Genomic DNA, 25,451 nt, shown 5'->3' with positions numbered 1-25,451 from the left:
GGGAACAAGCTAGTAACATTAACACCAAGGGAACAAGCTAGTTATATTATCACCATGGGAACAAGCTAGTTATATTATCACCATGGGAACAAGCTAGTTATATTATCACCATGGGAACAAGCTAGTTGCATTATCACTAAGGGAACAAGCTAGTTATATTATCACCAAGGGAACAAGCTAGTTGCATTAACACCAAGGGAACAAGCTAGTTGCATTATCACTAAGGGAACAAGCTAGTTATATTATCACCCTGGGAACAAGCTAGTAACATTAACACCAAGGGAACAAGCTAGTTGCATTATCACCATGGGAACAAGCTAGTTATATGATCACCATGGGAACAAGCTAGTTGCATTATCACCAAGGGAACAAGCTAGTTGCATTAACACCAAGGGAACAAGCTAGTTGCATTATCACTAAGGGAACAAGCTAGTTATATTATCACCATGGGAACAAGCTAGTAACATTAACACCAAGGGAACAAGCTAGTTATATTATCACCATGGGAACAAGCTAGTAACATTAACACCAAGGGAACAAGCTAGTTGCATTATCACCATGGGAACAAGCTAGTTATATTATCACTAAGGGAACAAGCTAGTTATATTATCACCAAGGGAACAAGCTAGTTGCATTATCACCAGGGGAACAAGCTAGTTATATTATCACCATGGGAACAAGCTAGTAACATTAACACCAAGGGAACAAGCTAGTTATATTATCACCAAGGGAACAAGCTAGTTATATTATCACCAAGGGAACAAGCTAGTTACAATAAATAACACCAAGGGAACAAGCTAGTTGCATTATCACCAAGGGAACAAGCTAGTTGCATTATCACCAAGGGAACAAGCTAGTTATATTATCACCAGGGGAACAAGCTAGTTGCATTATCACCAAGGGAACAAGCTAGTTATATTATCACCAGGGGAACAAGCTAGTTGCATTATCACAATGGGAACAAGCTAGTTGCATTATCACTAAGGGAACAAGCTAGTAACATTATCACCAAGGGAACAAGCTAGTAACATTATCACCAAGGGAACAAGCTAGTAACATTATCACCAAGGGAACAAGCTAGTTATATTATCACCATGGGAACAAGCTAGTTGCATTATCACTAAGGGAACAAGCTAGTTGCATTACCACCAAGGGAACAAGCTAGTTATATTATCACCATGGGAACAAGCTAGTTATATTATCACCATTGGAACAAGCTAGTTGCATTATCACTAAGGGAACAAGCTAGTAACATTATCACCAAGGGAACAAGCTAGTAACATTATCACCAAGGGAACAAGCTAGTTGCATTATCACCAAGGTAACAAGCTAGTTACAATAAATAACCACAAGGGAACACGTTAGTAACATTGACATCAAGGTAACAAAATAGTAACAATAACACCAAGGGAACAAGCTAGTTACATTATCACCAAGGGAACAAGCTGGTTGCATTATCACCAAGGTAACAAGCTAGTTACAATAAATAACCACAAGGGAACACGTTAGTAACATTGACATCAAGGGAACACATTAGTAACATTGACATCAAGGTAACAAGCTAGTAACATTAACACCAAGGGAACAAGCTAGTTACAATAAATAACCACAAGGGAACACATTAGTAACATTAACATCAAGGGAACACGTTAGTAACATTAACATCAAGCTAACAAGCTAGTTACATTAACATCAAGGTAACAAGCTAGTTACAATAAATAACCACATGGGAACACGTTAGTAACATTAACATCAAGGTAACAAAATAGTAACATTAACACCAAGGGAACACGCTAGTTACAATAAATAACCACAAGGGAACAAGCTAAACTCAACAAAAAAAGAAACGTCCTCTCACTGTCAACTGCGTTGATTTTCAGCAAACTTAACATGTGTAAATATTTGTATGAATATAAGATTCAACAACTGAGACATAAACTGAACAAGTTCCACAGACATGTGACGAACAGAAATGGAATAATGTGTCTCTGAACAAAGGGGGAGTCAAAATCAAAAGTAACAGTCAGTATCTGGTGTGGCCAAAAGCTGCATTAAGTACTGCAGTACCTTTCCTCCTCATGGACTGCACCAGATTCACCAGTTCTTGCTGTGAGATGTTACCCCACTCTTCCACCAATACACCTGCAAGTTCCCGGACATTTCTGGGGGGAATGGCCCTAGCCCTCACCAACAGGTCCCAGACGTGCTCAATAGGACTGAGATCTGAGCTCTTCGCTGGCCATGGCAGAACACTGACATTCCTGTCTTGCAGGAAATCGTGCACAGTATGGCTTGTGGCATTGTCATGCTGAAGGGTCATGTCAGGATGAGCCTGCAGGAACGGTACCACATGAGGGAGGAGGAAGTCTTCCCTGTAACGCACAGCGTTGAGATTGCCTGCAATGACAACAAGATCAGTCCAATGATGCTGTGACACACCGCCCCAGACCATGACGGACACTCCACCTCCAAAATCGATCCCACTCCAGAGTACAGGCCTCGGTGTAACGCTCATTCCTTCGATGATAAACGCAAATCCGACCATCACCCCTGGTGAGACAATTACCGCGACTCGTCAGTGAAGAGCACTTTTTGCCAGTCCTGTCTGGTCCGGCGACGTTGTTACCGGTGATGTCTGGTGAGGACCTGTCTTACAAAGACTACCTTACCTTATGTTCTATCCAGCTGCCTATGATGTCGTATATACTGTACTGTACATACTATCCTCTTACTTCAGATGTAGCCTCTACTATCCTCTTCCTTCATGTAGCCCTCTACTATCCTCTTCCTTCATATGTACCCCTCTACTATCCGCTTCCTTCATATGTAGCCCTATACTATCCTCTTCCTTCATATGTAGCCCTCTACTATCCTCTTCCTTCATATGTAGCCTCTACTATCCACTTCCTTCATATGTAGCCCTCTACTATCATCTTCCTTCACATGTAGCCCTCTACTATCCTCTTCCTTCATATGCAGCCTCTACTATCCTCTTCCTTCAAATGTAGCCTCTACTATCCTCTTCCTTCATATGTAGCCCTCTCTTCCTTCATGTAGCCCTCTACTATCCTCTTCCTTCATGTGTAGCCTCTACTATTCTCCTCCTTCATGTAGCCCTCTACTATCCTCTTCCTTCATATGTAGCCCTCTACTATCATCTTCCTTCATATGTAGCCCTCTACTATCCTCTTCCTTCATATGTAGCCCTCTACTATCCTCTTCCTTCATATGTAGCTCTCTACTATCCTCTTCCTTCATATGTAGCCCTCTACTATCCTCTTCCTTCATATGTAGCCCTCTACTATCCTCTTCCTTCATATGTAGCCCTCTACTATCCTCTTCCTTCATATGTAGCCCTCTACTATCCTCTTCCTTCATATGTAGCCTCTACTATCCACTTCCTTCATATGTAGCCCTCTACTATCATCTTCCTTCACATGTAGCCCTCTACTATCCTCTTCCTTCATATGCAGCCTCTACTATCCTCTTCCTTCAAATGTAGCCCTCTACTATCCTCTTCCTTCAAATGTAGCCTCTACTATCCTCTTCCTTCATATGTAGCCCTCTCTTCCTTCATGTAGCCCTCTACTATCCTCTTCCTTCATGTGTAGCCTCTACTATTCTCCTCCTTCATGTAGCCCTCTACTATCATCTTCCTTCATATGTAGCCCTCTACTATCCTCTTCCTTCATATGTAGCTCTCTACTATCCTCTTCCTTCACATGTAGCTCTCTACTATCCTCTTCCTTCACATGTAGCCCTCTACTATCCTCTTCCTTCACATGTAGCCCTCTACTATCCTCTTCCTTCACATGTAGCCCTCTACTATCCTCTTCCTTCACATGTAGCCCTCTACTATCCTCTTCCTTCATATGTAGCCTCTACTATCCTCTTCCTTCATATGCAGCCTCTACTATCCTCTTCCTTCACATGTAGCCCTCTACTATCCTCTTCCTTCACATGTAGCCCTCTACTATCCTCTTCCTTCACATGTAGCCCTCTACTATCCTCTTCCTTCACATGTAGCCCTCTACTATCCTCTTCCTTCATATGTAGCCTCTACTATCCTCTTCCTTCATATGTAGCCTCTACTATCCTCTTCCTTCATATGTAGCCTCTACTATCCTCTTCCTTCATATGTAGCCTCTACTATCCTCTTCCTTCATATGTAGCCTCTACTATCCTCTTCCTTCATATGTAGCCTCTACTATCCTCGTCCTTCAAAAATGTAGCCCTCTACTATCCTCGTCCTTCATATGTAGCCCTCTACTATCCTCTTCCTTCATATGTAGCCCTCTACTATCCTCTTCCTTCATATGTTGCCCTCTACTATCCTCTTCCTTCATATGTAGCCCTCTACTATCCTCTTCCTTCATATGTAGCCCTCTACTATCCTCTTCCTTCAAATGTAGCCTCTACTATCCTCTTCCTTCATATGTAGCCCTCTCTTCCTTCATGTAGCCCTCTACTATCCTCTTCCTTCATGTGTAGCCTCTACTATCCTCTTCCTTCATATGTAGCCCTCTACTATCCTCTTCCTTCATATGTAGCCCTCTACTATCCTCTTCCTTCATATGTAGCCCTCTACTATCCTCTTCCTTCATATGTAGCTCTCTACTATCCTCTTCCTTCATATGTAGCCCTCTACTATCCTCTTCCTTCATATGTAGCCTCTACTATCCTCTTCCTTCATATGTAGCCTCTACTATCCTCTTCTTCACATGTAGCCCTCTACTATCCTCTTCCTTCATATGTAGCCCTCTACTATCCTCTTCTTCATATGTAGCCCTCTACTATCCTCTCCTTTCATATGTAGCCCTCTACTATCCTCTTCCTCATATGTAGCCCTCTACTATCCTCTTCCTTCATATTTAGCCCTCTACTATCTCTTCCTCCATATGTAGCCTATACTATTCCTCTTCCTTCATATGTAGCCCTCTACTATCCTCTTCCTTCATATGTAGCCCTTACTCTCCTCTCCTTAATATGTAGACCTCTACGATCCTTTACTTCATATGTAGCCCTCTACTATCCTCTCCTTCCATATGTAGCCTCTACTATCTCTTCCTTCATCATTTTGTAGCCTCTACTATCCTATTCCTTCACATGTAGCCCTTCTAACTATCCTCTTCCTTCATATGTAGCCCTCTACTATCTCTTCCCTCATAATATGTAGCCCTTACTATCCTCTTCTTCATATGTAGCCCTCTACTATCCTTCTTCATATGTAGCTCTCTACTATCCCTTCCTTCATATGTTGCCCTCTACTATCCTCTTCCTTCATATGTATAGCCCTCTACTATCCTTCTTCCTTCATATGTAGCCCTCTACTATTCCTCTTCTTCATATGTAGCCTCTACTATCCTCTTCCTTCATATGTATAGCCCTCTTACTATCCTCTTCCTTCACATGTAGCCCTCTACTATCTCTTCCTTCATAATTGCAGCCTCTACTATCTCTCTTCACATGTTAGCCCTCTACTATCCTCTTCCTTCACATGTAGCCCCTCTAACTATCCTCTTCCTTCACATGTAGCCCTCTACTATCCTCTTCCTTCACATGTAGCCCTCTACTATCCTCTTCCTTCACATGTAGCCCTCTACTATCCTCTTTCTTCACATGTAGCCCTCTACTATCCTCTTCCTTCACATGTAGCCCTCTACTATCCTCTTCCTTCACATGTAGCCCTCTACTATCCTCTTCCTTCACTGGTAGCCCTCTACTATCCTCTTCCTTCATATGTACCCCTCTACTATCCGCTTCCTTCATATGTAGCCCTCTACTATCCTCTTCCTTCATATGTAGCCTCTACTATCCTCTTCCTTCATATGCAGCCTCTACTATCCTCTTCCTTCATATGCAGCCTCTACTATCCTCTTCCTTCATATTTAGCCCTCTACTATCCTCTTCCTTCACATGTAGCCCTCTACTATCCTCTTCCTTCACATGTAGCCCTCTACTATCCTCTTCCTTCACATGTAGCCCTCTACTATCCTCTTCCTTCACATGTAGCCCTCTACTATCCTCTTCCTTCACATGTAGCCCTCTACTATCCTCTTCCTTCACATGTAGCCCTCTACTATCCTCTTCCTTCACATGTAGCCCTCTACTATCCTCTTCCTTCATTGGTAGCCCTCTACTATCCTCTTCCTTCATATGTACCCCTCTACTATCCTCTTCCTTCATATGTACCCCTCTACTATCCGCTTCCTTCATATGTAGCCCTCTACTATCCTCTTCCTTCATATGTAGCCTCTACTATCCTCTTCCTTCATATGCAGCCTCTACTATCCTCTTCCTTCATATTTAGCCCTCTACTATCCTCTTCCTTCACATGTAGCCCTCTACTATCCTCTTCCTTCATATGTAGCCTCTACTATCCTCTTCCTTCATATGTAGCCTCTACTATCATCTTCCTTCATATGTAGCCTCTACTATCCTCTACCTTCATATGTAGCCTCTACTATCCTCTACCTTCATATGTAGCCTCTACTATCCTCTACCTTCATATGTAGCCTACTATCCTCTCCTTCATATGTAGCCTCTACTATCCTCTACCTTCATATGTAGCCTCTACTATCCTCTTACCTTCATATGTAGCCTCTACTATCCTCTTCCTTCATATGTAGCCTCTACTATCCTCTTCCTTCATATCTAGCCTCTACTATCCTCTTCCTTCATATGTAGCCTCTACTATCCTCTTCCTTCATATGTAGCCTCTACTATCCTCTTCCTTCATATGTAGCCTCTACTATCCTCTTCCTTCATATGTAGCCTCTACTATCCTCTTCCTTCAAAAATGTAGCCCTCTACTATCCTCTTCCTTCATATGTAGCCTCTACTATCCTCTTCCTTCATATGTAGCCTCTACTATCCTCTTCCTTCATATGTAGCCCTCTACTATCCTCTTCCTTCATATGCAGCCTCTACTATCCTCTTCCTTCACATGTAGCCCTCTACTATCCTCTTCCTTCACATGTAGCCCTCTACTATCCTCTTCCTTCACATGTAGCCCTCTACTATCCTCTTCCTTCACATGTAGCCCTCTACTATCCTCTTCCTTCACATGTAGCCCTCTACTATCCTCTTCCTTCACATGTAGCCCTCTACTATCCTCTTCCTTCACATGTAGCCCTCTACTATCCTCTTCCTTCATTGGTAGCCCTCTACTATCCTCTTCCTTCATATGTACCCCTCTACTATCCGCTTCCTTCATATGTAGCCCTCTACTATCCTCTTCCTTCATATGCAGCCTCTACTATCCTCTTCCTTCATATTTAGCCCTCTACTATCCTCTTCCTTCACATGTAGCCCTCTACTATCCTCTTCCTTCATATGTAGCCCTCTACTATCCTCTTCCTTCATATGTAGCCTCTACTATCATCTTCCTTCATATGTAGCCTCTACTATCCTCTACCTTCATATGTAGCCTCTACTATCCTCTACCTTCATATGTAGCCTCTACTATCCTCTTCCTTCATATGTAGCCTCTACTATCCTCTACCTTCATATGTAGCCTCTACTATCCTCTTCCTTCATATGTAGCCTCTACTATCCTCTTCCTTCATATCTAGCCTCTACTATCCTCTTCCTTCATATGTAGCCTCTACTATCCTCTTCCTTCATATGTAGCCTCTACTATCCTCTTCCTTCATATGTAGCCTCTACTATCCTCTTCCTTCATATGTAGCCTCTACTATCCTCTTCCTTCAAAAATGTAGCCCTCTACTATCCTCTTCCTTCATATGTAGCCTCTACTATCCTCTTCCTTCATATGTAGCCTCTACTATCCTCTTCCTTCATATGTAGCCTCTACTATCCTCTTCCTTCATATGTAGCCTCTACTATCCTCGTCCTTCAAAAATGTAGCCCTCTACTATCCTCGTCCTTCATATGTAGCCCTCTACTATCCTCTTCCTTCATATGTAGCCCTCTACTATCCTCTTCCTTCATATGTAGCCCTCTACTATCCTCTTCCTTCATATGTAGCCCTCTACTATCCTCTTCCTTCATATGTAGCCCTCTACTATCCTCTTCCTTCATATGTAGCCCTCTACTATCCTCTTCCTTCATATGTAGCCCTCTACTATCCTCTTCCTTCATATGTAGCCCTCTACTATCCTCTTCCTTCATATGTAGCCCTCTACTATCCTCTTCCTTCATATGTAGCCCTCTACTATCCTCTTCCTTCACATGTAGCCCTCTACTATCCTCTTCCTTCACATGTAGCCCTCTACTATCCTCTTCCTTCATATGTAGCCCTCTACTATCCTCTTCCTTCATATGTAGCCTCTACTATCCTCTTCCTTCATATGTAGCCTCTACTATCCTCTTCCTTCATATGTAGCCCTCTACTATCCTCTTCCTTCATATGTAGCCCTCTACTATCCTCTTCCTTCATATGTAGCCCTCTACTATGTTAGGATTTATGTTTATGCACTATAGCCTGTTAGCATATTGTTTTGTTACACACACACGCAAACAATACAGATGTGTGTAAGGACTGACCAACACAGGCCATAAAAGCTGTGGTCAATCTGGAGAGGGGAGGGGTGCATCTCTCTAGGCCAACCAGGGAGGTTAGATTACTGGACAATACCATATTAGGAACTGTTTCAGTGTAGAATCGACAGACACAAGACGGATCTAATCTACGCAACGACCAGATGCGGACATCTGAAAGAAGGGGACCAGTCTGAGTAACGGTGATAGGCTGTGCAAAGTCTAAACCGCGCTCAGCCTCTACTGTGATAGGCCAACAGACGCGTTGGAACTACGTCATCACGGTATAAGAACAGCTGTTTACGTACTTCCTGCCAGTTCCCTGCTTTACCCTGCGTGGTGATACAGCGAACCCGTATATACGAAAATTGCATTTGCCATTCATTGTTTGAGGTAATTAAACATAATTAAAGAAAGTTAGCAGACCTTGCTTTTTATTTATCCTGATACCGGATGTGTTACACGCAGCGTTCACAACTATCCTCTTCCTTCATATGTAGCTCTCTACTATCCTCTTCCTTCATATGTAGCCCTCTACTATCCTCTTCCTTCATATGTAGCTCTCTACTATCCTCTTCCTTCATATGTAGCCCTCTACTATCCTCTTCCTTCATATGTAGCCCTCTACTATCCTCTTCCTTCATATGTAGCCCTCTACTATCCTCTTCCTTCATATGTAGCCCTCTACTATCCTCTTCCTTCAAATGTAGCCCTCTACTATCCTCTTCCTTCAAATGTAGCCTCTACTATCCTCTTCCTTCATATGTAGCCCTCTCTTCCTTCATATGTAGCCCTCTACTATCCTCTTCCTTCATATGTAGCCCTCTACTATCCTCTTCCTTCATATGTAGCCCTCTACTATCCTCTTCCTTCATATGTAGCCCTCTACTATCCTCTTCCTTAATGTGTAGCCTCTACTATTCTCCTCCTTCATGTAGCCCTCAACTATCCTCTTCCTTCATATGTAGCCTCTACTATCCTCTTCCTTCATATGTAGCCCTCTACTATCCTCTTCCTTCACATGTAGCCCTCTACTATCCTCTTCCTTCATATGCAGCTCTCTACTATCCTCTTCCTTCACATGTAGCCCTCTACTATCCTCTTCCTTCACATGTAGCCCTCTACTATCCTCTTCCTTCACATGTAGCCCTCTACTATCCTCTTCCTTCACATGTAGCCCTCTACTATCCTCTTCCTTCACATGTAGCCCTCTACTATCCTCTTCTTTCACATGTAGCCCTCTACTATCCTCTTCCTTCATTGGTAGCCCTCTACTATCCTCTTCCTTCATATGTACCCCTCTACTATCCGCTTCCTTCATATGTAGCCCTCTACTATCCTCTTCCTTCATATGTAGCCTCTACTATCCTCTTCCTTCATATGCAGCCTCTACTATCCTCTTCCTTCATATGCAGCCTCTACTATCCTCTTCCTTCATATGTAGCCCTCTACTATCCTCTTCCTTCACATGTAGCCCTCTACTATCCTCTTCCTTCATATGTAGCCTCTACTATCCTCTTCCTTCATATGTAGCCTCTACTATCATCTTCCTTCATATGTAGCCTCTACTATCATCTTCCTTCATATGTAGCCTCTACTATCCTCTTCCTTCATATGTAGCCCTCTACTATCCTCTACCTTCATATGTAGCCTCTACTATCCTCTTCCTTCAAAAATGTAGCCTCTACTATCCTCTTCCTTCAAAAATGTAGCCTCTACTATCCTCTTCCTTCAAAAATGTAGCCCTCTACTATCCTCGTCCTTCATATGTAGCCCTCTACTATCCTCGTCCTTCATATGTAGCCCTCTACTATCCTCTTTCTTCATATGTTGCCCTCTACTATCCTCTTCCTTCATATGTAGCCCTCTACTATCCTCTTCCTTCATATGTAGCCCTCTACTATCCTCTTCCTTCATATGTAGCCCTCTACTATCCTCTTCCTTCATATGTAGCCCTCTACTATCCTCTTCCTTCATATGTAGCCCTCTACTATCCTCTTCCTTCATATGTAGCCCTCTACTATCCTCTTCCTTCATATGTAGCCCTCTACTATCCTCTTCCTTCATATGTAGCCCTCTACTATCCTCTTCCTTCACATGTAGCCCTCTACTATCCTCTTCCTTCATATGTAGCCCTCTACTATCCTCTTCCTTCATATGTAGCCCTCTACTATCCTCTTCCTTCATATGTAGCCTCTACTATCCTCTTCCTTCATATGTAGCCCTCTACTATCCTCTTCCTTCATATGTAGCCCTCTACTATCCTCTTCCTTCATATGTAGCCCTCTACTATGTTAGGATTTATGTTTATGCACTATAGCCTGTTAGCATATTGTTTTGTTACACACACACGCAAACAATACAGATGTGTGTAAGGACTGACCAACACAGGCCATAAAAGCTGTGGTCAATCTGGAGAGGGGAGGGGTGCATCTCTCTAGGCCAACCAGGGAGGTTAGATTACTGGACAATACCATATTAGGAACTGTTTCAGTGTAGAATCGACAGACACAAGACGGATCTAATCTACGCAACGACCAGATGCGGACATCTGAAAGAAGGGGACCAGTCTGAGTAACGGTGATAGGCTGTGCAAAGTCTAAACCGCGCTCAGCCTCTAATGTGATAGGCCAACAGACGCGTTGGAACTACGTCATCACGGTATAAGAACAGCTGTTTACGTACTTCCTGCCAGTTCCCTGCTTTACCCTGCGTGGTGATACAGCGAACCCGTATATACGAAAATTGCATTTGCCATTCATTGTTTGAGGTAATTAAACATAATTAAAGAAAGTTAGCAGACCTTGCTTTTTATTTATCCTGATACCGGATGTGTTACACGCAGCGTTCACAACTATCCTCTTCCTTCATATGTAGACCTCTACTATCCTATTCCTTCATGTAGCCCTCTACTATCCTCTTCCTTCATATGTAGCCCTCTACTATCCTCTTCCTTCATATGTAGCTCTCTACTATCCTCTTCCTTCATATGTAGCCCTCTACTATCCTCTTCCTTCATATGTAGCCCTCTACTATCCTCTTCCTTCCTATGTAGCCCTCTACTATCCTCTTCCTTCCTATGTAGCCCTCTACTATCCTCTTCCTTCATATGTAGCCCTCTACTATCCTCTTCCTTCAAATGTAGCCCTCTACTATCCTCTTCCTTCAAATGTAGCCTCTACTATCCTCTTCCTTCATATGTAGCACTCTCTTCCTTCATGTAGCCCTCTACTATCCTCTTCCTTCATGTGTAGCCTCTACCATTCTCCTCCTTCATGTAGCCCTCTACTATCCTCTTCCTTCATATGTAGCCCTCTACTATCCTCTTCCTTCATATGTAGCCCTCTACTATCCTCTTCCTTCATATGTAGCCCTCTACTATCCTCTTCCTTCATATGTAGCCTCTACTATCCTCTTCCTTCATATGTAGCCCTCTACTATCCTCTTCCTTCACATGTAGCCCTCTACTATCCTCTTCCTTCACATGTAGCCTCTACTATCCTCTTCCTTCACATGTAGCCCTCTACTATCCTCTTCCTTCACATGTAGCCCTCTACTATCCTCTTCCTTCACATGTAGCCCTCTACTATCCTCTTCCCTTCACATGTAGCCCTCTACTATCCTCTTCCTTCATATGTAGCCTCTACTATCCTCTTCCTTCATATGTAGCCTCTACTATCCTCTTCCTTCATATGTAGCCTCTACTATCCTCTTCCTTCATATGTAGCCCTCTACTATCCTCTTCCTTCACATGTAGCCCTCTAGTATCCTCTTCCTTCACATGTAGCCTCTACTATCCTCTTCCTTCACATGTAGCCCTCTACTATCCTCTTCCTTCACATGTAGCCCTCTACTATCCTCTCCCTTCACATGTAGCCCTCTACTATCCTCTCCCTTCACATGTAGCCCTCTACTATCCTCTCCCTTCACATGTAGCCCTCTACTATCCTCTCCCTTCATATGTAGCCCTCTACTATCCTCTCCCTTCATATGTAGCCCTCTACTATCCTCTCCTTTCATATGTAGCCCTCTACTATCCTCTTCCTTCATATGTAGCCCTCTACTATCCTCTTCCTTCATATGTAGCCCTCTACTATCCTCTTCCTTCATATGTAGCCTCTACTATCCTCTTCCTTCATATGTAGCCTCTACTATCCTCTTCCTTCATATGTAGCCTCTACTATCCTCTTCCTTCATATGTAGCCCTCTACTATCCTCTTCCTTCACATGTAGCCCTCTACTATCCTCTTCCTTCACATGTAGCCTCTACTATCCTCTTCCTTCAAATGTAGCCCTCTACTATCCTCTTCCTTCAAATGTAGCCTCTACTATCCTCTTCCTTCATATGTAGCCCTCTACTATCCTCTTCCTTCATATGTAGCCTCTACTATCCTCTTCCTTCATATGTAGCCTCTACTATCCTCTTCCTTCATATGTAGCCTCTACTATCCTCTTCCTTCATATGTAGCCCTCTACTATCCTCTTCCTTCACATGTAGCCCTCTACTATCCTCTTCCTTCACATGTAGCCTCTACTATCCTCTTCCTTCAAATGTAGCCCTCTACTATCCTCTTCCTTCAAATGTAGCCTCTACTATCCTCTTCCTTCATATGTAGCCCTCTCTTCCTTCATGTAGCCCTCTACTATCCTCTTCCTTCATGTGTAGCCTCTACTATTCTCCTCCTTCATGTAGCCCTCTACTATCCTCTTCCTTCATATGTAGCCCTCTACTATCCTCTTCCTTCATATGTAGCCCTCTACTATCCTCTTCCTTCATATGTAGCCCTCTACTATCCTCTTCCTTCATATGTAGCCTCTACTATCCTCTTCCTTCATATGTAGCCTCTACTATCCTCTTCCTTCATATGTAGCCTCTACTATCCTCTTCCTTCATATGTAGCCCTCTACTATCCTCTTCCTTCACATGTAGCCCTCTACTATCCTCTTCCTTCACATGTAGCCTCTACTATCCTCTTCCTTCACATGTAGCCCTCTACTATCCTCTTCCTTCACATGTAGCCCTCTACTATCCTCTCCCTTCACATGTAGCCCTCTACTATCCTCTCCCTTCACATGTAGCCCTCTACTATCCTCTCCCTTCACATGTAGCCCTCTACTATCCTCTCCCTTCATATGTAGCCCTCTACTATCCTCTTCCTTCATATGTAGCCCTCTACTATCCTCTCCTTTCATATGTAGCCCTCTACTATCCTCTTCCTTCAAATGTAGCCCTCTACTATCCTCTTCCTTCAAATGTAGCCTCTACTATCCTCTTCCTTCACATGTAGCCTCTACTATCCTCTTCCTTCAAATGTAGCCCTCTACTATCCTCTTCCTTCAAATGTAGCCTCTACTATCCTCTTCCTTCATATGTAGCCCTCTCTTCCTTCATGTAGCCCTCTACTATCCTCTTCCTTCATGTGTAGCCTCTACCATTCTCCTCCTTCATGTAGCCCTCTACTATCCTCTTCCTTCATATGTAGCCCTCTACTATCCTCTTCCTTCATATGTAGCCCTCTACTATCCTCTTCCTTCATATGTAGCCTCTACTATCCTCTTCCTTCATATGTAGCCTCTACTATCCTCTTCCTTCATATGTAGCCCTCTACTATCCTCTTCCTTCACATGTAGCCCTCTACTATCCTCTCCCTTCACATGTAGCCCTCTACTATCCTCTCCCTTCACATGTAGCCCTCTACTATCCTCTCCCTTCATATGTAGCCCTCTACTATCCTCTCCCTTCATATGTAGCCCTCTACTATCCTCTCCCTTCATATGTAGCCCTCTACTATCCTCTTCCTTCATATGTAGCCCTCTACTATCCTCTTCCTTCATATGTAGCCCTCTACTATCCTCTTCCTTCATATGTAGCCCTCTACTATCCTCTTGCTTCATATGTAGCCCTCTACTATCCTCTTGCTTCATATGTAGCCCTCTACTATCCTCTTCCTTCACGTGTAGCCCTCTACTATCCTCTTCCTTCACATGTAGCCTCTACTATCCTCTTCCTTCACATGTAGCCTCTACTATCCTCTTCCTTCACATGTAGCCCTCTACTATCCTCTTGCTTCATATGTAGCCCTCTACTATCCTCTTCCTTCATGTGTAGCCCTCTACTATCCTATTCCTTCACATGTAGCCTCTACTATCCTCTTCCTTCACATGTAGCCTCTACTATCCTCTTCCTTCACATGTAGCCTCTACTATCCTCTTCCTTCACATGTAGCCCTCTACTATCCTCTTCCTTCACATGTAGCCCTCTACTATCCTCTTCCTTCACATGTAGCCCTCTACTATCCTCTTCCTTCACATGTAGCCCTCTACTATCCTCTTCCTTCATATGTAGCCCTCTACTATCCTCTTCCTTCATATGTAGCCCTCTACTATCCTCTTCCTTCACATGTAGCCCTCTACTATCCTCTTCCTTCATATGTAGCCCTCTACTATCCTCTTCCTTCACATGTAGCCTCTACTATCCTCTTCCTTCACATGTAGCCTCTACTATCCTCTTCCTTCACATGTAGCCCTCTACTATCCTCTTCCTTCACATGTAGCCCTCTACTATCCTCTTCCTTCATATGTAGCCCTCTACTATCCTCTTCCTTCATATGTAGCCCTCTACTATCCTCTTCCTTCACATGTAGCCCTCTACTATCCTCTTCCTTCATATGTAGCCCTCTACTATCCTCTTCCTTCATATGTAGCCCTCTACTATCCTCTTCCTTCATATGTAGCCCTCTACTATCCTCTTCCTTCATATGTAGCCCTCTACTATCCTCTTCCTTCATATGTAGCCCTCTACTATCCTCTTCCTTCATATGTAGCCCTCTACTATCCTCTTCCTTCATATGTAGCCCTCTACTATCCTCTTCCTTCATATGTAGCCTCTACTATCCTCTTCCTTCATATGTAGCCATCTACTATCCTCTTCCTTCATATGTAGCCTTCTACTATCCTCTTCCTTCATATGTAGCCCTCTACTATGTTAGGATTTATGTTTATGCACTATAGCCTGTTAGCATATTGTTTTGTTACACACACACGCAAACAATACAGATGTGTGTAAGGACTGACCAACACAGGCCATAAAAGCTGTGGTCAATCTGGAGAGGGGAGGGGTGCATCTCTCTAGGCCAACCAGGGAGGTTAGATTACTGGACAATACCATATTAGGAACTGTTTCAGTGTAGAATCGACAGACACAAGACGGATCTAATCTAAGCAACGACCAGATGCGGACATCTGAAAGAAGGGGACCAGTCTGAGTAACGGTGATAGGCTGTGCAAAGTCTAAACCGCGCTCAGCCTCTACTGTGATAGGACAACAGACGCGTTGGAACTACGTCATCACGGTATAAGAACAGCTGTTTACGTACTTCCTGCCAGTTCCCTGCTTTACCCTGCGTGGTGATACAGCGAACCCGTATATACGAAAATTGCATTTGCCATTCATTGTTTGAGGTAATTAAACATAATTAAAGAAAGTTAGCAGACCTTGCTTTTTATTTATCCTGATACCGGATGTGTTACACGCAGCGTTCACAACTATCCTCTTCCTTCATATGTAGACCTCTACTATCCTATTCCTTCATGTAGCCCTCTACTATCCTATTCCTTCATGTAGCCCTCTACTATCCTCTTCCTTCACATGTAGCCTCTACTATCCTCTTCCTTCACATGTAGCCTCTACTATCCTCTTCCTTCATATGTAGCCCTCTATCCTCTTCCTTCATATGTAGCCCTCTACTATCCTCTTCCTTCATATGTAGCCCTCTACTATCCTCTTCCTTCATATGTAGCCCTCTACTATCCTCTTCCTTCACATGTAGCCCTCTACTATCCTCTTCCTTCATATGTAGCCCTCTACTATCCTCTTCCTTCATATGTAGCCCTCTACTATCCTCTTCCTTCATATTTAGCCTCTACTATCCTCTTCCTTCATATGTAGCCCTCTACTATCCTCTTCCTTCATATGTAGCCCTCTACTATCCTCTTCCTTCATATGTAGCCCTCTACTATCCTCTTCCTTCATATGTAGCCCTCTACTATCCTCTTCCTTCATATGTAGCCCTCTACTATCCTCTTCCTTCACATGTAGCCTCTACTATCCTCTTCCTTCATGTAGCCTCTACTATTCTGTGTGAGAGTGAGTGACAGGCACTTATTCAGTCAGACACACTGTATGAATCACTGTAAACCCATTTCTATTTAAAGAACCTTGGGCCATAAACAAACCCTGACGCCACAAATGTAAAAGCACCTGAAACCAGAGAATATGATGTACTGACCATGTATGTATAGATTGAGCTAAAGAAGTATGGGTGTGTGCATGCTGTTGTGTGTGCATACTGTTGCGTGTGCGTACTGTTGCGTGTGCGTACTGTTGCGTGTGCGTACTGTTGCGTGTGCGTACTGTTGCGTGTGCGTACTGTTGCGTGTGCGTACTGTTGCGTGTGCGTACTGTTGCGTGTGCGTACTGTTGCGTGTGCGTACTGTTGCGTGTGCGTACTGTTGCGTGTGCGTACTGTTGCGTGTGCGTACTGTTGCGTGTGCGTACTGTTGCGTGTGCGTACTGTTGCGTGTGCGTACTGTTGCGTGTGCGTACTGTTGCGTGTGCGTACTGTTGCGTGTGCGTACTGTTGCGTGTGCGTACTGTTGCGTGTGCGTACTGTTGTGTGCGTACTGTTGTGTGTGTACTGTTGTGTGCGTACTGTTGTGTGCGTACTGTTGTGTGTGTACTGTTGTGTGTGTACTGTTGTGTGTGTACTGTTGTGTGTGTACTGTTGTGTGTGTGTGTGTGTGTGTGCGTGCTGTTGTGTGTTAGTGCTGTTGTGTGTGTACTGTTGTGTGTGTACTGTTGTGTGCGTACTGTTGTGTGCGTACTGTTGTGTGCGTACTGTTGTGTGTGTACTGTTGTGTGTGTACTGTTGTGTGTGTACTGTTGTGTGTGTACTGTTGTGTGTGTACTGTTGTGTGTGTGTGTGTGTGTGTGCGTGCTGTTGTGTGCGTGCTGTTGTGTGTTAGTGCTGTTGTGTGTGCATACTGTTGTGTGTGTACTGTATAAATGTCTGGACATAAAGATTCCTGTCTATGTGTTTGTGCCTGCGTTGACCTGTCCTTTAGTGTGACCTGAACTGAGGCTGCCACCCCAGTCCAGACAGCTCTCAGCTGTCACCTGAGAATGTGTGTATGTGTGTTTGCTTGATATGTGCTTAATCCTTCCCCCAATACACACACACACACACACACACACACACACACACACACACACACACACACACACACACACACACACACACACACACACACACACACACACGTCACAATCTGATCCTGTCACACCCCTCCTCATCAACAACAAAGGGTGATGACAGGCCTTCAGAGAACTCTAATATCCCTATGGAGGAATACCTGCACTCTCCCAGAAATGAAACGCACACCCATAACAACAGTTCAACACACTGCAACCACTTAGCTACAGGACACACAGAAACCCACTGAGACACATGGTCTGAGCATCAGACTAGATGGATAACAGAGGGCTCTAAGCCAGAGCACAGAGGACGGATGGAGAAGCCGTCTCATCTCAACTCCCTTTGTCAGGATGCCAACACCATTGAGATAAATATGAGTCATTTTCACTGCTCTTCTGGCAGCACTACTGTACATTTCTTTCATGTATTCAACTCCCCCGTGTCAACTACAGCCAGTGTGCTTTGGCCAGGCTAATAGAGAAGGGAGCTGTGATGTTTCCTAAAGCAGCCTGGCTGACTTGCTAGGTAGAGCAGGACAGGGCTCAGCTCTCAGCACTCCCTGTTGTGTCCAGTCCAGGGTTTGTTTTTAAATCCAGCCAGAGGGAGAAGCAGTGCAGGAAACCACTTCAGACAGCCAGGGACCGTAGGGGCGCCCAACACACCACTCCCCCCATCACCACCACAACACTTCTGTTTGGAGGCGTTGTCACCGCAACCTATGGGCGGGCGAAGAGACGTATGCTAGCCATTCCTGACAGTCCTCTCTGTTCTGTCTAGCAGACAGCAAGCTCCCACCCCTGCCCCACCTCTCACCTGGAATACGAGGCAATGCCAGGTGAACCAGGGTCCATGCAAAGCTACCAGCTACAGCTCCACAGGCAGAAAGGGCTTCATCTGGGCGTTTAGCAGTTCACAACGTTGTGGAAAATTCCGATATACTTTATAGAACAAACATGTCTCACTTACATGCAAAATAAGGAATCACATCCACTCTACTCTTGCATTTTATATGTGCAACATTTGCCTACTGTGGGCCTGGAATGTAGAGACATGTTAGATCTAGTGGACAGACCAATAAGATTACTCACTCAGCCATGGGGTCTGCCCTACTGAAGGCCTGGATGACCAATGGGAACTCAGACTTGACGATGTACAGGTAGCTGGACATGGCTGTGAGGAGTAGAGACCGACAGAAACTATGAGTGACACAGTCAGTGACATTTAATCGAGACATGTAGCTAACACCTTCAGATATGGGTGACTCACTCAGTCAACACATAGAACATTCACCTGGGGAAAGACAGACTTTCAGACGTCTAGAAAAGAACAGACTGAAGAAAGACGTACAGACGTCTAGAATAGGACAAACTGCACAGTGTGGAAAGAGATTTTCTAAAGGCATGAATTATTAAAACGATTTACAAACATAAAAAGCTATTCACCAGTTCTCAAAGCAAATGAAAGTTTCCCCCCATTTCATAACATATCCTCATCTTCATAATGTGTCCTCATTTCATCACATTTTTATTTTATTTAACTTCTATTTAACTAGGCAAGTCAGTTAAGAACAAATTCTTATTTACAATGACGGTCTACACCGGCCAAACCCAGACGACGCTGGGCCAATTGTGCACCGCCCATGTGTTATTAAGTGGTTATTCCCTCATGTGCCCTCACATCCAACTGAATAAGTGACCATGCATTGTCCATGTAATTAATGTCTACATTCTGAATTTGATCAAACTGTTCCTATTCTATTCTTACTCTCCATGTGTAATTCCTCGCCTTGACCTAAAACAACCTGATTCATGATTCTCAGACAGTACTTTGTGTTATGTGTTCTCTGTGTGGTACTAGGAGACACTTCACTGCTACAGTAAGAAACACAATGGTAACATGGCTACTGGCTGGTGCTGCCTGTGCCTCAGTCAAAGCTAGGGATCAGACCACGCAGGCAGCCAACACACCACCACGTAACCAAGGCAGCAGCTGTTAGCTAACTGGACAGCTGGCCTTAGCTCCTTAATACGCTGCCATATCATATATACACACACACAGAGAGAGAGAGAAAGAGAGAGAGAGAGAAAGAGAGAGAAAGAGAGAGAAAGAGAGAGAGAGAGAGAGAGAAAGAGAGAGAGAGAGAGAGAGAGAGAGAGAGAGAGAGAAAGAGAGAGAAAGAGAGAGAAAGAGAGAGAAAGAGAGAGAGAGAGAGAGAGAGAGAAAGAGAGAGAAAGAGAGAGAAAGAGAAAGAGAGAGAGAGAGCTGTATTAGTAGTACTATATAAATATGGAGAATGGGATGGGGGGGCTAATGTGAAGGCATGAACTCCAAGTGAACAGGAAGACCAAACAGTCTGCCTGCCTGTCTACTGCTGAGCTTTGTGATTCATCATAACACTATAACCACTACAAATACACACAGATGTGTATTGTTGAGATAAACTAGACCAGTGACCACAGTGTCCTCTCACCTCCGATGTTCTGTAGTGTGATGGCGATACCGGCGGCCATCTTGCCTGTGGTGCCAAAGGCTCTATAGCCTAGTTGTTCATAAGCTCGGATTCCTGGAAGAGGAAGAGGGTTGTGCAACATCATCATTACACAGCTTTGCAGGGGGACACCCAGGTAGTAAATCAAACAACACTTAGTTATATAGTCAGTGTAGAATCTACAGGTTTATCTACAGAAGTTAATATGCCAGGCCTCTATTTCCATACTAGGCCCCTATACCGGAATATGAACACACAACAATATGTAAGGATTTGTCAACATCCTTAATGCTGGGCCATTGTGGATCCATTACATTGTAATAGCACATTACTTCCCCAAGCTAATCTATACAAGCTGCAATCAAGACATGCGAATGCTAAAAGGGTAATTATGCCAGCCATCACTTTTTCTCCATTTGGCCCTGTTCCTGTGACTGGACACTGCAGCAGCCCAACATATGTAGTACCATCATCTCCTCTCAATGGTTCAGCAATAGTGTCACACACCCCTACTTCTTGGAGTGTTGCCACTGGATCAAACTATGATGTGCATGTATAACTACAGTACACATAGCTACACGTGCACCATTCAAGCATTAGGTCCACTGAAGACAAGGGTCAGCTTACCCACAATGCCAGAGGATTTGAGCAGCAGGTGAATGGAGTAGGAGGACAGAGCCGCCACAGCAGTCAGAAGAAACCTGGGAGGAGAGAGTGAAAGAGTAGATGATAAAACACATCAACGCCTCATTTCAATGCAGTGAAAGGTCTTTCGTTGAGCAAGCTCATTATTGACTGTGGAAGTGAACTCCTTTCTGACAACATGTAATAATAGCACGAACACACACATTTCTACGACAAGCCCTGCACTTAGTGGCTTGACTAGGAGCCAATAGAACAAAATAAATTACAGTTTGAGATTACAACTGTCTGGGTATAATTCCAAAAATAAACATTTAAAGGTTTTACTGAAATACATGAATTGTATCATGATGGGATTACTAGGATGAACAGTGAAAAAGTACAGCTAGAAAAAAGCCAACTTTGGCCGGCTAACCGCCAACTGTAATGTCCAACTGTAGCCATGTGATCTAAAGGATCAAGTACAGACAGTTAATAAAGGCAAGCGCTTTCTCAGCAGACTCTCAATGTCATGAAAAAGCTTATGCTGTATGATGTTGCCAACAGTCGGAGAAAATCATGTTGGGGGTAAGAACTTAGGAGCTAGATGTGGGGGGGTTTAATAAAGGACGTAAGTCTGCTTCCAACCATCCTGGTCTATTGTAATACTCTGAGAAACAGTGTTTCCCACAACTGCTCTTCCCCTTATGCCCCTGTGCCAAAGGGAGCGCAGAGCTTATGCCCCTGTGCCAAAGGGAGCGCAGAGCTTATGCCCCTGTGCCAAAGGGAGTGCAGAGCTTATGCCCCTGTGCCAAAGGGAGCGCAGAGCTTATGCCCCTGTGCCAAAGGGAGCGCAGAGCTTATGCCCCTGTGCCAAAGGGAGCGCAGAGCGGAGTCGCAGTCCGCCTACAGAACACTGACCCCTTCGATCAGCATTCCTAGAGGGTCAGAGGGCGCTCTCGATGCCATCACCTTTCCCAGACCTCAGAGTCTGGCCCCTACAGCCAGATGGAGGCCCCTTGACTACTGATCACAGCAGAGGTGAGGATCCTAGCATCTGGCCACAGTCAGCGTGGGCACAGAGGTTAAGCCCTGACATTCCACTGACCACTCTAAAGAGCAGGGCCTTGGGTATGTAGGCCTATGTGGCCATTCCTCCTGGAGTCCCGACAGCCGGTGAATGAGACCACGGCATCGAGTAGGAGCTGCTCAATGGTTGCTTTGGTTCCTTGTCCAGGAAGTCTCAGTTCTCAGGTCTCAGGTCTAAATGTCCTGTTATAGGACCATTATTCCCACTCTGTTGTTACTGCTATGGGAAACGCTGAGTGATGCTGACAAAGAAATCATGGAAATTCTGAGTGATGCTGAGTAAGAAATCATGGAAACGCTGAGTGATGTTGATTAAGAGATTATGTAAATGCTGAGTGATGCTGAGTAAGAAATCATGGAAATGCGGAGTGATGCTGAGTAAGAAATCATGGAAACGCTGAGTGACACTAAGAAATCATGGAAATGCTGAGTGATGCTGAGAAATAAATAATGGAAAAGCTGAGTGATGCTGAGTAAGAAATCATGGAAACGCTGAGTGATGCTGATTAAGAGATTATGTAAATGCTGAGTGATGTTGATTAAGAGATTATGTAAATGCTGAGTGATGCTGAGTAAGAAACCATGGAAACGCTGAGTGATGTTGATTAAGAGATTATGTAAATGCTGAGTGATGCTGAGAAATAAATAATGGAAAAGCTGAGTGATGCTGAGTAAGAGATTATGTAAATGCTGAGTGATGCTGAATAAGAGATTATGTAAACGCTGAGTGATCCTGAGTAAGAAATCATGGAAATGCTGAGTGATGCTGAGAAATAAATAATGTAAATGCTGAGTGATGCTGAGTAAGAAATCATGGAAATGCTGAGTGATGCTGAGTAAGACACCATGGAAACGCTGAGTGATGCTGAGAAAGAAATCATTGAAACGCTGAGAGATGCTGAGAAAGAAATCATGGAAACGCTGAGTGATGCTGGACGTGCCCCCCATCCTCCCTTCCACAAAACACGTATAAATGCTGGACTATAAATTGTGCCATCCTCTATTATACTTATGCTAAAATGTTTATTATATTTTACTGAGCCATTTCATTTATGTTCTTATTCTTATATTTTATTTCATATTCTTGTTGCATTGTCGAGAAAGAACCTGCAAGTAAGCATTTCGTTGGACGGTGTATACCATGTGTATCCTGTACATACAACTAAAACTCAAAACTTGAGTAAGGCATCATGGAACATCATGACATATCACTCCTGCAAGGCGAATGGGACCGGTTTCAGGGCTCCCCCCACGTCCCCTGAGGACTGCTAAGGTGTATGGCATTCCCAGGGGACGTGGGGGGGGGGGGGGGGGGGGCCTGAAACGGCTCCCATGTGCTGATGAGGCAGATAACTTATATTTGGGTCTCCTAGTTCTCTTGAGAAATGGGGGTTTTCTATCTTGAGTTACAGTAGGTTACCATTGAGACACAAAGAAGGCTCTGCGTCGGTCACACCAACAATGCCACAAATCTACAATATAGTTGTTCAATATAAAATAGTCGGTTTTTCCATGGGAAAAGAAAGGACTTGGAACAATGACTTGAAATGTAATCACATTTTGTTTGCTACAGGAATCGAGACTTACTTTTACCAGAAGACATGCCTAAGAGTCCAAAGTCGGTAATACTATACTTAGATGGGAAGAAACATCCTTGGGTCAGAATACACAGACAAACAAATCCATGTGAATTGATTCCTGCTTCTAACAAATACATCTATCTGAAGCTGTTGAACAATAACCTGAAGTCACAAAGCCAGAGAAATGCCTCTGTTAATGGGATTTCTTTCATAAAAGCTGCATTAGAGACTTAAACAATAGGTTTTTCTTTGCCGCAATCTTACTAAAACAATTCCTAGTAGGTTCATAAAGCAGAAAGCCTTCATGAAGACAGCTTAGTTACTTGGTAACATTTATTTTCAGGTCGAAGGGTTTCTTCATTCACCAAAGTTTCTCAAAGGTGACCTTGTTTGACATTAGTCTTTGTGGAAGTTTCTCAAAGGTGACCTTGTTTGACATTAGTCTTTGTGGAAAAGCATAAGTTCAGCATGAGCATTGGGACAAAATTCGCAACAAAGATGATAACAATCACCATGGTGATGGTGATGATGTGTCAGGTGACCGTGAGCTCTAAGGAAGAGTTCGCTGTTGACTCCATCTTTAGAGGAGAAACTCTTTAGAATCCATAGAATAGGTTGTGTTCCCATGCAGAGTTGTGCTCCCTGCAGTCCTGCTCCCTGCAGCTAAACAAACCAACACAGCGTCACATGAAATGGAGGGGGGGAGTGGGGACTGGAAGGCGGGGCTATTCTGGGCTGTAGCCTTTCTAGGGCCTGTTTGTGTTCACAGGGGCGGGAACAAGGGTTGGCGCAAATGGGGGAGGATGGAAGGGAGAGGATAGTGTGGACCACCTCACCACAGACCCCCCAGCTCCACCCTGGCCCCTTCTCACCCCATCCTGGTCCAGCATCCCTTTTGAAGCAGGCAAGCTGGGCCTCTGGGCAGAGAGCATTTCTGATCGTGCCAGCTCCCTCCTGCAAGCGAAGATCGTGGCTATTTTCAACTCCCACTCCAGCCCTTTCCACTGTGTGGTCTCTATGTGCAGCCTAAAGGCTATCACTCGGACTGGGGAGCACGTTCTCCACAGGCTCTAAGCTTAGGCAAAGGGATATCACACCACCACAAGCTGGCAGAGGCAGTGCGACTAGCAACAGACCAATGGCTAATGTGTGATTCCTACTGTGTCGGTGCTCAGTGTGTCACTGATTTGAAAGTCAGTGCTATGCAAGTGTATAGTTTTGCGGTTTCAGGGTTTTATGAGATGAAGAATGAAGAAACACTAAGCCACCTGGGGAAAGGAGAGACTAGGAGACAGTTAAGAAGCAAGGGGCAGGACTAGACATTACATTTAGATTACATTTACATTACATTTTGGTCATTTAACAGCAGTGGAGGCTGGTGGGAGGAGCAATAGGAGGACGGGCTCATCATAATGGATGGAATGAAATGAATGGAACGGAGCCAAACATGTGGTTTATATATGTTTGATGTGTTTGATACCGTTCCATTTCTTCCATTCCAACCATTACAATGAGCCGTTCCTCCTTTAGCTCCTACTAACAGCCTCCACTGTTTAACAGACACTCTTATTCAGAGCGACTCACAGTACAGTGCTGTATCGCTGACAGTTTGACTTACAGGAAGAGGAGGATGCCAGTGTTGGCCATGGCATAAGCCAGTCCCAGAATTCCACTGCCCATGATAGCATTCCCCAGGTTGAACACAGACATGCCGAAAGACGTCTTTCCCTCAAACTGATCAAAACAAATACAACAATCTCAGATTCAGTTCATTCAATACTGAGGTAAAGCAGAAAATGGCTGCTGTTCTTACATTTAGAAACTCATGCTCTTGTCAAGTGCAATGTGACAGGCAGAATGTGTCATCAGATTCCAATCACATAGTGTGTGCATCCCAAGTGGCACCCTATTCCTTAT

General features: G+C 44.1%; 1 protein-coding gene across 2 annotated transcripts in view; it reads right to left on the bottom strand.

Moving 5' to 3' along the window:
• Positions 1 to 25,451, bottom strand: part of LOC120058753 (sodium-coupled neutral amino acid transporter 3-like) — a 69,923-nt gene that overhangs the window by 15,663 nt on the left and 28,809 nt on the right. For both annotated transcript variants that reach the window (XM_039007499.1, XM_039007493.1), the window contains exons 5-8: positions 25,153 to 25,268; positions 20,872 to 20,945; positions 20,227 to 20,319; positions 18,845 to 18,926 (exon numbers count right to left, since the gene is read on the bottom strand). In XM_039007499.1, coding sequence (XP_038863427.1) covers positions 18,845 to 18,926; positions 20,227 to 20,319; positions 20,872 to 20,945; positions 25,153 to 25,268 — 365 coding nt within the window. The remainder of the gene's footprint in view (positions 1 to 18,844; positions 18,927 to 20,226; positions 20,320 to 20,871; positions 20,946 to 25,152; positions 25,269 to 25,451) is intronic.

The sequence above is a fragment of the Salvelinus namaycush genome, chromosome 2 (assembly GCF_016432855.1).
Source record: "Salvelinus namaycush isolate Seneca chromosome 2, SaNama_1.0, whole genome shotgun sequence".
Lineage (NCBI taxonomy): Eukaryota > Metazoa > Chordata > Actinopteri > Salmoniformes > Salmonidae > Salvelinus > Salvelinus namaycush.
Note: the sequence above shows the minus strand (reverse complement) of the source record. Positions and strands in the feature narration are given on the sequence as shown.